At 42.0% G+C, this 14,014-nt stretch overlaps 1 protein-coding gene across 7 annotated transcripts in view; it reads left to right on the top strand.

Annotated features, from left to right (window-relative positions):
* The first annotated feature begins 352 nt into the window (after positions 1-352).
* Positions 353-14,014, top strand: part of HSF2BP (heat shock transcription factor 2 binding protein) — a 117,609-nt gene continuing 103,947 nt past the window's right edge. For 5 of the 7 annotated variants that reach the window (XR_013926272.1, XM_080376967.1, XM_080376966.1 and 2 more), the window contains exons 1-4: positions 364-454; positions 2,787-2,937; positions 7,688-7,791; positions 12,068-12,217. Coding sequence is in view for 6 of the 7 variants with exons in the window: in XM_080376967.1 (XP_080233093.1) it covers positions 419-454; positions 2,787-2,937; positions 7,688-7,791; positions 12,068-12,217 (441 nt within the window). In the remaining variant the exon portion in view is untranslated. Of the gene's footprint in view, positions 982-2,786; positions 2,938-7,687; positions 7,792-12,067; positions 12,218-14,014 lie in introns of all 7 variants that reach the window. The other 2 variants (XM_080376963.1, XM_080376964.1) reach the window with 2 other exon arrangements.

The raw sequence follows: 14,014 nt of genomic DNA, 5'->3' as shown, positions 1-14,014 counted from the left end.
CGTCTGCTACGGCTTGAAAACTTGGCTGTACAAACGGGACGGGAGCAGCCGAGGGAAGCATCTGCCGGGGCCCCGCGGCCCCCTCACCTGCCTACGGCCCCGCACCACCCACCGGCGCCGTTAGCCCCTGCGCCAGCGGCGCCACAGCCGGGCCGATCTCCAGCTCCCGCAGCCCTGCCCTGCCTTGCCCGGCCGTGGGCGCCGCTGAGCCGGGCTCATGTCTCGGCCCGTCCCCAGGGAGCCCGCGGCCAGGGCCGCCCTGGTGCTCCTGGCTGCTCCGGGCCCCCGGCCCCGCTCCGGCCCCGGCCCCCCGCCCGCGGGGAGGGTGTGGCTGCCGTGAGGGACGGGGTCAGTGACGCCAGGGGCGGGCCCTTCCCGCCCGCGCTCCCTCGCGAGGCTGGCGGTGGCTGGGGGCGCCATGAGCCGCCACGCCGGCCTCGCAGGCGACGCGCAGGTAGCGTGGGCAGCCCTGCCCGGCCGCGGGTCGGCGTGTGGGGACCCCGCCGCGGCGGGTCGGTCCCCGGCGGAGGAGAAGGAGGACAAGCGGGGCCTGTGTGGTGGGTCGGCGCTGGCCGCTGGGCCTCGTGGGGCCCTGAGGAGGCGCTGGCGGGGCCTGAGCAGTGGAGCTCCGCGGGGAACGGACCTTGTCAGGCAGGGCTGGCTGTGGGGAGGTGGCCGTGCGAGGGGCGCAGGGGCTCGGCCTCAGGGCCTCGTTGTCCGGCGCTGTGGTGACAGCTCCGGCGTGCTCCTGCCTGCAGTGTTGGCTCGTAAGGCGCCTGTGGGCGAGGGTGAGGGACCCTCACCCTTGTGAGCAGGGAGCGTGGTGGGAACTGTGTAGAGGAGTGCAGGGGACACCGGGGGCTGGGAAGCAGAGGAAGGGCTGGTGGTGATTCTCTGCTGGGTGTTCTTCACCGGCTGGTATCTGCCCTGTTCAGCCCCTGTCAGGCAGGGAAGGGGGATTTGAATCGTGCAGGTTGTGAGGTAAGGTGCATAACCAAAGAACTTGACTGTGGTGCAAGAGGTCTGTGAGGACCAAAGTCAAATTTCCTACATCCAGTCACGTGCAATTTCTGTAAGGGGCTGGACAGAAAGCTACTATTCACCTTTGCCTGTATTTGCTTTTAACATACTCTTGTAGTGGGCGGAAGGTGTTGAGTAGCTACTTCAGCTGAGAAAATAAAACTTGTCTGTTGGAGCTGTAGTATTCCAAAGATCTGTGTTCACAGTGGGAACTACAAATGAGAATTTTCTCCCGGTTGTGTATTTCATAGTTCAATCCCAGTACTACAGTACTGTATTTGAATTGAGCTTCTGCTACTGCATAGAGCTATTTTTATGCCTGTACCAAATTATGCTCCATGATTTTGAGCAGTACTGGGTTGTCTCTTGGTCCTTCCTGTTTGCTGACCTGCAGATGGTATTCTTCTAGAAGCCTTTTGCTTCGCCTTTATTCCATACTTCTTGAGACCTGAATGAATTGTATTTTTCTTGAATCATGTAATGTGGTGGTCCTTGGCCATGCAAACTTTGTCATAAGTACTTCCTAAATGCAGCTTAGAGCATACAACTCAAGTTAAAAGCAAAATCTTTCTTCCATACCTTTATTGCAGCTCTGATGCCTCTGAACCAGGAAAGCTGGAATTGGCCTGTTCTGTCTCGTCCCTACAACTAGTGTGGGTTTGAATAAGATCTGGAAAAGAAACAGAGTAGGAAGCAAAACTGAGAGGAGATGTTTAACCTTGAGAACTAGGGAAGCAGAAAGAGAGAATTGTTGAAAAGGATAGAAATGCCAGAATAGCATTGCCTGTACCAGCAGTAATGACTTCCATTTGTCTTGGGCAGCTGGATTTGACTTTGGGGTTAGCATGTTTTGTATTTTGAAGAGGTAGGTACTGTGTAACACAAGAGACTTCTTCCATTTGGAACAAGGTGTAATACATAAAGGATCTTATTTTTTTTCTGCACAATTTTCAATGCAGTGCAAAACAGTGCTGAGATATGTTATAACTCTGCTTTGTGAAAAGCATATTAGATGATTAATGTTTTAGGCGAAGGTTGTTAAACCTTTATGTCTGTGTGTATATGGTGACCTTTTTAAGGTACAGCAGTGTGCGCATGTACATACTTGAGAAATTGGAGTTAGGAGATTTTTGGTAAATTTCTCTAATTTTAAAATTAATGTACATTCTCTTGGACTGTGGAATTAAAGTTATTTTATGCCAACAGCTTGGCAGAAGAGTCAACTAATGAACCTTTTTTGTCTTAACTCAGGATTAAATTGCTTTTAAGTGGTATGGGGGTGCAAATAGTTGCAAATATTAATTCCTTTGAAAAAATAGTTTCATCTAAAAGAGCTGTTGTAGTTTAGTAAGGTGACTGAGGATGTTGCAAATACATGAGTTAATTAAAAACTGAGCTATTGTATCCTTTACAACAGTCTTGAAGCAGTAGCTTGGCATATACGTAGCTGCTTGCATTTGAAAATGTTAATGTTAATTTTTACAACATTCTGAGATACATTGCACATATTTTCGGTGAAGAAACAGATGCAGAGAGGTAGTATGATCTGCTTTAGGCAAAAATTAGATTACAGTCAGAGTCCATCTCGGAGACTTCTGAGTTTAGTTACTACTGGATAGTTCTCTTTTAAAAAGGCCATGAATTTCTGAAATGATGTAATGCAAAGGAATATTTTTGTCTGAGAGAAGAGATTCAAGCAAAAAAGCATTGTAAGGCTGTAACAGTGGCTTTGCTTGGTTGTTGGTTTGTTTGTTTTTTAATTTCAGAAGGCTGAGACCAAAGAGGAGTTTGTTAAAGTTAGAAGGAGGGATTTGGAAAGGCTGACAACTGAGGTTATGCAATTGCGGGATTTCTTACCGAAAATAGTAAATGAGGATATCGTGGGGACGTTCCAGAAACTGGAAGCTATTGAATCAAGTGAGTAGTACTTTATTACAAGCTCTTAAAGTTTCTGCCAACAACTGTAGAGTTTGTGGAGGTATTCCATATTAAAGTATGATGTCCAGTGACTGCTTCAGTAAATTAATGTGTTTGTAATGAGGAAAATTACAAACTGCCAAAGAAATAATCAGACATGTCAAATTAATCTTTAAAAATATTTTACTGTGGATAAAAATATATTTAGTTCAGGCAATAAGGGAAGCTGTATCAGGAAAAAAGTGATTCCTCTTTGAGAAAAGACAAAACCATTCTGTTTTTTCAAAATGTCACTTTAGATGTACAGCAAAAAAACATGGTGAATAGCTGTGGATAAAAAGTTAGATTTGAAGGAATAGGTAATATCATTGTATCTAGCCTGTCTTGGTTTTTAGCTTGTATGCTTTTATTGCCATAAATATTTCAGAATAATAATAAAAAAAAAGAGCTGAAGGCTCTCTGTTATAAAGGTCTTTTTACTGCTCTCCCCTGTTTTTCAGTCTTACGATTCTCCATGCCTTATTTTTACAACAACTGTACCACTCCCAACATGCCATTAGGACCAAATCTGAGTCAGCTCCATCCCTAGCCTGTAGCTTACATGCAGCGCTACAATTAATCTGTTCTACTAGGAACTGGTTTCATCTGAAAAGACATGAGACAAGCACTGAGACAGATTGTAGAGTATCTCTTCTAGAATATCAAGTGTTTAACTGCAAACTGATTTGCAACAGCTAGCTAAGAAAGGGTAAGAGCTTCAAGGTCTGTCTCCGATATTGGGGCAGAGCTTCCAGCTGCCTCAGTGAACCACTCTTTGGAAAGATGCCATCAAATTCTAACAGATGAGAAGACTGTACCACCACCTCTCCTGCTGCCAGGTGAGATGTCATCTCTGTACAAGAAGTCATTGATGTGGGGTCTGGACATGTTTTCTTTATGCTATTGCAAGGCATGAAGGACTGTTTCCAGTTGCATTAAGTGTTCAGGATCCTCAAGTAGTCAGATCCTTCTTTTGCCTGCTTTTGTCAGTGCTCAGCCTCAGGATTTCTCTCAATGATCCTTACTACGCTCCTTGTGCCAGGCATCAAGAAGATGCTGTCAGGGCCTTTCAGCAGCAGGTTCATGGCATCAACATGGGGATTGTAAGACTTCCCTTCAAATGTTCTACTGGCTGGTCAGCATTCTCTGGGTCCTTTGGAGGACTACCTGAAGCTGAGTCAGTCTTTGAACTCTCTTGAGTATATCCCCGCAGTGGAGATTTCTCTTGCAGTTAATGAGGTCATCTGAATATTTATTCAGGCTCCTGCCATTGTTTGCCCCAACACCACAGACAAATCAAGTGGTGATGTTTTGCTGCTCCCATCTGCTCCTACCTTTGCAGCATGCAATAAGGCAGACTGTGATGAGGCCTTGGAGCATACAGTTCACAAAAGGTTGGACATCACAGGGATGCAAGCAGGCTTCAGTCTCAAAATGGTGAGCTCTCTGCTGTTGTTCATAAAATACAGTCTCTTAGTGTTGGCCTGTGAAACTTTGAGGAGTCCTGGCAGCTACTAGAGATGTTTTTTTGACATTGTTCTTACAGAAGCCTAATGAGCGATTTGTACATCTCTAGACATTCATCAGCTATTGCAGTTTCCTAAGTATTGTAAACATGAAGTGGTTAGCAGGTTCTCGTGCTCCTCAAGCAGTTCAGTTTACAGTCCAAGGCATTCAACAGCTCTGGCCCATTCAGTTGTGAGACTGATGGAGTCTCAAATAACTGAGAATTGTGTGTTTCACTTGGTTATCCTATTGATGTAGACATGTATTTGCTGTGGGGGCATCCCATCTGAGCTAGCAATAGTCAATGCAGCCAACACCTACGTTTTGGGCTGGTGCCAGGGTCTTCACTAAGGCTTTTGCCAGGGTAATTGTTCATTTCAAAAAGAAAGGTCTCTTTTGTTCTTTCTGCCCTTCTTAGGAGGAGCATTTGACTCCAGGAATCGTAGAAAAATAGCTAAAACAATTTTTTTGTATTATTCTGTGTATGTTTAGTGGAACGCTGTCCACTGTTGAAATGTTAAGAATTGAATTTGACATTGATCTAGCATTTGGATCAGTAGAATTGGAATTCCAACACTTGTTGGCATTCATCGTAACTGTACTCAGTTCTCCACCTCCCAGAGTTTTGAGATGAGATCTCTGGTCCAGAAAATCTCCTGATGTGACCTGTAGCATTGATGAGAATGAGTCCACCTCATGCCTGAAACGTGGGCCTCCTTTTGTTGTGCCCAATGCCTTGTTCTGGTTTTGAGTCTGCTGTGTATCTCGGGAGCCAATGCCACTTCCCAGAGTGTTGTATCGCTGCAGTGGTAAAGTTAAGTATTTCTTATTTGTATAAGGATGCTATCTCATATTTTTTCGCTCATCCAAGTTGATAGTGAAAACTGCTTCTTCACTTGGAGGTAGACAATTTGAACCTCAAGATTTTAGTGTCGAGAGCGAAGGAGCTTCTTACCAGGGGCTGGGACTTGAAGACAGTGGGAGAACCTGTCAGACTTCCCTGTATGCTGCTCAGGACCACAGTGCGCAGCACTGAGCAGCACAGCTGTGGTCTTTGGTGTCAGCAAAATGTCTGCTGCTCATTCTGATGCTATGTGTCAAGAGGCTGTCAAATGTCAGAACTGGTGCATGCAACCTTGAACTCTCTTCAGAGCAAAGGCATGCACAGCTGGGAGAGCTGGCTGTGGGTGCAAAAGGGGGAGTTTCCATGAATGAGGCACAGCCAGAAGTAGGTATCTCTTCAGCAGCTTCCAGTACTACTTCCCACCCCCCAACCCCCCCAACATAAAACATTGTGACATTGTGATGCCCTAGAGGAGGTTGACACATCCTCCTTTTATCTGCAGGACTTAAAAAAAAAATATTACAGGTAGCACTGTGTTAACACTCAGTTAGTATTATTCCCCTTCTTCTGGCTCAGTTTTGGTTCCTGGACCTTTGAAGTCTGCCAGTGAAGGATGTTGTATCTTTGTGTGTCCACTGTATATGCTAATGTTGGATTCGGGGCGGATCCATCCTCTCAAAGGCTGGAAGGGATTCTTCTCATTCAGGACAGCTTGTTTCCTTGCAGTGAGAGAGATTTTCATTGTATGTACTTACCTGGCAAGGATAAGGAGGTTCTTGGTCTGCTGTTGATAAGCAAAGCATACACTACTCATGCTCAAGATGTTTTTCTGTTGAGTACTTAAGATCACAGACAGATAGTGGAAGGTGCATGGGACTGAATTTTCTTTACATGAGGGAAGGAAAGGAAGTTTCTTACCACTGATCAGAGTTATTCCTCAAAACCTCAATGAATCCATCTCTCTTCTTAATCCTTTTTCTTTGGGTTGCAGGTTAAAAAGAACTGAATGCTTAGAGAGCATGCCCTGGCATGTACATGTCTCCTAGGAGTGCACCTTTGCCTTGTCGCCTGGGTTTCTGTTGAAAAGTCTTAATGTTGATGGCTTATAATCACACAAGGGCTAGGTGGAAATATGTTCCACCTCTTTAGACAAGCTGTTTGTGTTTGTGGCTAGATTATTTTATTATTTTTTTTTAATACCTGTTACTCAAAGCAATGTCTAGATATTTGATATTATAACATTTTGTCAATTAGGACAGAAACAGAAATAAATACCTTTCAAAATAACGTAGAATTACTAAATAAAATGCCAGTACTCAAGCTCTTTGGATAATAGGGGCTGGTTTTTAAAACTGTTATCTTTTTATCATTGAATTTTATATGCCTTTTGGTAAATACATTCAAAAATACTGACCACATGTAAGGGGAAGTATTTGAAGTCTGTTAAGCCACCAACTGTACTCTCATGATGAAGCGTATGGTGCTCAAAGTGGGGTGTAACTTGTTTTTTAAGCTAAGCAAAATTACAGTGGAGGCTGTTTGGACATTACTGTTTGGAATTACTTAAATATGTTTCTTTTTTTCAGTATAAATACCAAGCATCCAGAACCGTAGTTTATAAAGTAAAATACAATACACAACAATTGTTAAAAATATCCTTCAAAGTCAATTTTTTTGAAACAGACATTATGGTAGTGAAATATAATTCTTTTAGCTTGATTTCCACTTACTAAAATAAAGTGTCTAAATTGGGATATATTTCTCATAACATCAGAGATAATTTTTTAAAGGTAATTGTAAAATTTGCTTGTTGCTGACTGTTTAAATAGTTCATAATGTTTTACAATACTTCATTAATTTAAAATGCTTGGAGTAGTTGCATTTCATTCTTGCTAATCATACAATTTGTACATTGTATATTGAAACAGTCTTGACTGATCTTGGTGTTCTTTTTCTTAGATTTTTCACTATACTTACAGAATTTCAAACACACTACACATGAAAACCATCATGAAAACAAACAAAAAAAAAGTAGAAAATTGAGTAAATTTATAAAAATTCCTGAGGGTCCAGAGCTTAGTTCCAGAATAGTATTATATCGGCACACAGTATTTAACAGCTAGATGTGATACTTTCTGTCTTTCCCTGTTACAAATCAGAAACATCATGTTTGTTTAGTTTTGTAGAACTGTTGAAATGCGGCAAATTGCGAGATAGCAGTTTAGCCACGAGGAGGTGATCTAACACAACCAAATAGTTAAAGCACCTCATTAAAGTTGCACTTAGTGGATTCTTTTTCCTTTAGTGCAAGCCCATGGGTCGTAACTTACTACTTTGTTTACCTGATTTATCCTATCACAGCCATGGAGAAAAAGGAGGAGGAAATAGAGCAGCTGAAAATGGATTGTGAACACTTCAGAGCCCGTCTGGAAACAGCCCAGGCAGATTGCATGAGAGAGAAGAAGGTAGATTTGCTGTCAGAGTATTGGTGTATATATGTACTTGAGCTTTAAGAACAAAAGCAGTAATGATCAGTTTCTCATGTTCACATCATGAAATACATCCTCAGCCTGAGAAACAATCTGGGATTTCTATTCATACAATCACATGGTGGGTAAATCACTTGCCTATAAGTTCATAACTGATGGGGTTTTCCCCTTGATATTTCTGGAGCAAAAGAGTCAATATTATGATTAGACAGAATATGAGGCAGTACCAAGAAGTATTCAGTGTGTACAGAGGTACCAAACGACAGTGGGTCTCCCACTTAGGTACATAACTCTTGCATAACTGTACAGATCTTTATTAACTTCCATACTGTATGAGGTGCAGTTGTATGGGGTTGCATTACGGGCTTCTTGGCAGGGTTGGTTTTAGCGTGTGTAAAGTTAAAAATGAACCATTAGCATTTTGTTTATATTAACATTTTCAAGTAAAACATTGGATGTTTGGGAAGATTGTGGTGTAACTGGCATCAAAAGGTTCTCTGCAGAATCAGTTATTTTGAATTTAATGTAATTATAATGTATTTTCAAAGAGGACAATAGAAAATAATGTACAAAATAAAACTGACCTCTCTTGGCATGCTCTAAGCTGTGTACCTTTGTTTAATTTTAATAGTCTTTCTCAGTGCACCTGTTGATTCAATTGCCATGTACAGCTGTGAGTCAAAGAACACTTACAGGGCTCCTTTTGCTCTGTCAATATTGTATTTAGTGATTATGAGAGGGGAGGTTCTTGACAATGAAGGAATAGCAAAGGCCATGACTTCTCAGACTGTGGGTCTTCTGTGAAGTTGTTGGGGTTCAAATAGGACCACACAGTCTAGTGCAGGGGTCCTCAAACTTTTTAAACAGGGGGCCGTCACGTGGATGCAGTGGCAGGCAGTCATCTGCAGCTGCTTGGTTTCCCCCGCCAACCCCTGGTGGGGCAGGGGGGTTCTGTAAATACGGGGGCCTGGATTGAGGACCCTGGGGGGCCATATCCAGTCCACGGGCCGTAGTTTGAGGACCCCTGGTCTAGCAGCTTAATTTCTGAGAGGTGTGAGAATCAGTTGTGATTATTTGCTGCAAAAGTTCATTCCCTTGGAGCTGATCGCTGTCTTCAGTAGGCAGCAGAAGCTCACTTTGTTGGGGTTCTAGAGTTAGTATCTGCTGGCCTTGGGATTGCACAGAGAGATGAATCTACAGAAACTATTTCATTTATTAAAGGGAATAAATTAAGAGTTCAAACATGCAGTTTTAGGGCATATCTGCATGGACAAGTCATTCTGGAATGAAGTCTGGTATGAACATGAAGTGTGATGACATAGTTGTCTTCTGAATATTCCCTACTTCAAAATAAGTGTCTTCTGTGATACCTATTGCCAAACTGCAATAGCTATGTGGTTTGTTTCGCTGTGCACCCAGGCGTTTGGTTGTATAAGCATCTAGATAAAATCTCTGTAAGATTTAGTGTTGCTGCTTTAGATATTAATAAAGTGGGTCCCACCCTTTATTCTTTTTAATATTACAAAATAAATGGCAGGTGGTTTAGGTTTGTGATTTCTTTTGGGTGGAAGTTTTACTTAAAGCATGGATAGTTTACTAAAAGTAGTTGTTATCTTGGTGTTCCTGATCAAAGGTGTTCTCTTTGTATCATTGCTGTTGTGCAGCGTACACTGGTTGTCTAAATGGCTTCTGTTATGCCACAAAGGTATATTTGTCTGAGTGGATTGTGCATATGTTTGTTGTGAAATTGTTTAGTTCTTCAGGGTAAAAGAAAATGGTGTACATACATATATGTGTAATTTTTGTTCCCGTTAATCACTCTGCATGGTGTTGTTCATTTGGTTACTATTCTGGTATGGGCAGCCTTGTGTATAGTTTCTGAATTATTTACTACATATTCATTTTCTGAAGGAAAAGGGAACGATTCACTGAAACAAACATAAAATAAATGCATTTTCTGGTTGAGCAGTGCCCTTTTCTTAGGGGATCACAAATCAACATTTTGCGTTCCAACATTTCTGTGCAGTGCTGTATTACTGATTAGGGAATTGCTGTGCTTTCTGAACCTGAGCAAAACTTGAAGTGCACGTTATTCTTGGCTAATGTTGTCTTTGTCTTCTCATAGTTCTGTACTTAAGCACTGCTGTATTCTTGTGCCTTGACCCTTTCCTGAAGATGGTGGTGTTGCGTAGCACAGTGATTGCTTCATGATGTGAACTCTCAGGAGTGTTGCTTCCAGCTAGGTTATTTGCTTTTGAAGGCTCAGTTTATTTTCCTGGCTCTTGAATGTACTGTTTTGTTTTTCTTGCTTCGTACCTTTGTTCTGATGTTGCTTTTGATCTATTAAAAAATTCTGGCATTTCTTGTGCTGGCTTTGCATCCTTGTTGGGGGATCTAGCTTTGGTGTTACAGAGTTTTGGATCTTACTATGCAGTATTGGCATCAAAACGCAAAGAAAATGTCATAGGAAAATGTGTATTTTAATACAAGGACAGTGTGGTAAAGAATGTAGGGGTCAGACAGAAAGATGCCTGTGAACATTTTGTTGATGCACATGTTGGCAGAAAAGCTGATAGGTCTGGCAGTGAGCTATGTAAAAGAGAAAATTTGGCTAACTTGCTTAAAAGTGATTGAAGTATTAAGAAATAAGAGACTTTTCCTGGGACTTCTATTCATAGGGAATCAGCAGCAAATGTCAGTCTTTTGTCTGTATTAAACTGTAAGGTGAAAGACACTCCAGAGAGTAAATATGCACAGAAATCTGCTTGATAAATTTAATTTGAACTTTACAAATCCTAGCCTGTGTGTTCCATTAGCAGCATGATAAAGCAATGCAAATCAGGCTGTCAGATGTGATCCAGGAGGCTAGGTAAGTAATTGATGACAGAGTACAAGCAGCTTTGTACTGGTTGATATGTTACGTAAATTTTCAGATGAGTTTGTGTTTCCGTTCTTTCCAAACCCTCAACACAAACCATTGAGGTGAACCCCAAAAATGACAAGGTATTTATTTAAAAATCTTGATGGCAATACATGATTGGAAGTTTTGTTCTGTTTACTTGCTTTTAGAATTGACATGGAAAAGATTCCTTCTCATTTCCACATACTTCATCCTCATAGCTAAGTACCCAGGGGAGGCTGGGCTGTGGAGGGCACTTTTAGCAGTGAATCTGAAACCCCCATGCCCACAAAAATGGGCAGAGTAAGATCCTTCTGTTCTTTTGACATTGTGATCTGTGATTCTCTCTTGTTCTCTTTTAATACTTGAGTTAGCATAATTTTTCTTGACTGGCCTTTAGCTTTTCCTGCAGCACTGTCTAATTCCACCCCACTCAGAGTTAGCAGGGAGCCCCGACCCACGCGGAGAGACCACAGGCTGTGGTGTCTCTGCCTTGATCTCACTGTCTGCACTAGCTCTAAGCTGAGAAGTGCAGCAGCTTCGCTACCCCTGTGGCAATTGGTAGGAAGCCAGCGAGGCCTAGAATCATACCTAATCTCACGATAGTCTTCTGGCCAACTTCCCATGTGATTGGAAAAAAGTACAGGTGAATTGAAATTGTGTCCTGGTCATGATGGATTGCTCTGTTCTCTCATGCTTTGTGGCAAGGATCACTGAGCAGCTCACTCAAGTGATGGATACGTAATGGTGCCTGGGCTTTCTTGGTATGAAAGGCCCTCCAAACTTCAAACTTTAGCTGTGTTTTTCCAGGGACTCTGTTTTACTATGCCACTGGTGATCAGAAATGTGCCAATAGAAAAAAGCTGAAAGAGACAATGGTATTTATCCTAGATATCCAGCAACTCTACCATGCTGGTGAAGGCAGAAGTCTGTCTGGAAAAACAGAATGACCCTTCCTTTCTGTAAGATGTTTCCAGTATCTTTTGTAAGGTGTCTGGAAAGGCTGACCTCTGATACTGAAATCCCTTGTCTCTCAAAGAGACACATAGCTGTTTGCTTAGGAGAAGTAGACTCCCCTATCAGACTTCTCTAGGTGCCGTTCAGTCTCGGTGGCTCACGTGGTCTGACCTTGTGGACAGGCTTCTGGTTACTGTCAGCCTCCACAACATACTACTTAAATGTAGCTCAGGAGACAAAGTATGTATCTGCAACTGCTCTGAGTTTGTGACCCCACCCCACCCCTTCCCTCCATTTCATACGTGGCTGTGATGTTGTTTCTTGTTCTGTCCCTTAGCCTAGAAACTTGCTTTGGCTAATTCAACGTGCAACCAAAATTTCCTTATGCTATTTCAGGAGAAACTAGACCTCCGCCAGCAGCTGAATGAGGCCAAGCAACAGCTTCTGCAGCAAGCAGAGTATTGCACAGAAATGGGTGCAGCTGTGTGCACGTTGTTGTGGGGTGTATCTGGCAATGAGGAAGCTGTTAAAACAATTCTAGGAGGAGTAAGTATGGCAGGTGAATACTTACTGGTGGTAATTCTGTTAGGCCTTTAAAATAAGGACCTTGCTCTGTAACACGCTTTAAGGATATATTTCAGAAACTGACTGGACAGCAGAAATGTTTTCTGAATCGTGTATTCTTTGGGAACCATCCGTTCTCAGTTAAGAAGTGCTGGAACTATAAAGTGTTACAAAGAAGGCTGGGAATAAATGCAGTAATTCTTATGTTACCAAACAAGGAATATCAGTTTTCCACCACACACAGTTGAACTGGAAGCAAGGCTACAGCTAGCACAATGTAAATGTCTTTAAAAGTCAACAGAAGAAGAAAATAATTCTTGGGCCTGTGCACCAGTTCCCATGCCTGTAGAGAGCTTGGAGGAGCTATTTGTATGGAAGGAAGACAGATTCATCAATTCTCAACTTCTTTAAATCTCTGTGCTAGCATAATACTTGTATGACTCTTGGAAATTTAGACAGCCTAGCTGCTAGTGAATCTTATTAAATTTTCAGTGTTAAATGTGGACAGGTAGCTTATTTGAAACAAAACAACAGTTAACAGTAATACTACAACTAACACAGTTTCACTGCCAAGTGCAGCTGATGGAATTAGGAGGGAACAGAGGAACAGGCCTGATAAAAACAGGATTTTCAGTGTTGTCACAGCCAACATGAGAGGGAATTGTATTTAATCTGAGTGAACGATGCCATGGTTTCTTCTGTCTTGATTTTTCAGCAGCATGATGAACAGCTGAGTGAATAGGATTAGTTCATTATAGTAAGTGGTAAACTAGTGTGTGTGTAAGAGGTTTTCCAGTTTGGGTGCACCAAAATACAATTATAACTTTATATTGGAGATTAGAAAGCTTTACAGTGATGCCTTTTGCTGACAACTGATGATTCAAGATCCAAGCAGCAGCAGTTACTAAGGAAACAAAAACCTGTAAAAACACTGTATTAAGCAGTTAAAAAAAAAAGGGGGGGGGAGCAGGTGGGTACCACAAAGCTCCCACATAGCAACAAAACCAGTATTAAATTCCATTCTGTATTTTCAGAACAGTTTATAACTGTAAGAGTCAACAATATTTAGTGAACTAGCTGTTGTTTGAGTTGTGAAACAGTATTGAAATGGTATGTTTCCCACAAACAAAACACTAGTAGTGATGAAAATGACTATGTTTCTACAAGATGAGGGTTAAATTAGCAGAAGCCTTGTTGAAAGCAGTCATAAGTATCAAAATTAAGTAGAATTAGGTAGAAACAAAAGTTACCTGATGATTTGTATGAGGGTAAAAAACCCAGCTGTGAAGATGCAATGCTTTTGTTTCTAGGTTTGCTTCAAAAGCAGAATACTTCTACTATAGTCATTCCCAGCAATCAGTAGAGCTGATTGAAATACCAGACTTCTGGTGAAGGTCATAGGAACATTTTTGGGCATAATTTTCTTGGGATGGTGCACATAACACGGTAAGAAATGTGCCTGGGTTTGCAACAAGACTACTAGGAAAAACATAATCAGATAGTATGGCATTGCATCAACCACAGATTACAACTGGCAATGAGTCAGGTTATTAAAAGATGATGGAGATTTGTCATACAAAATTTTTGGTTTGGGTTCTTTTTGGGCAAGTTGTACAGCTTGTAGCATCTTCCCCCTTCCCCTGAGAAGGTGCTTTGAAGTACAGAAATGTATAAGAACATAAAGAATCTTTTGAAACTGTTTCTCATTTAAATATGTGGGGTGGGGAGGGTTGCATTAATTCAAAATCATTTCATGCCTTGGAGGACAATGCTCAAGCT

Source organism: Falco punctatus (assembly GCF_963210335.1).
Source record: "Falco punctatus genome assembly, chromosome: 2".
NCBI classification, from domain to species: Eukaryota; Metazoa; Chordata; class Aves; order Falconiformes; family Falconidae; genus Falco; species Falco punctatus.
This window is presented reverse-complemented; position numbering and strand designations above follow the sequence as displayed.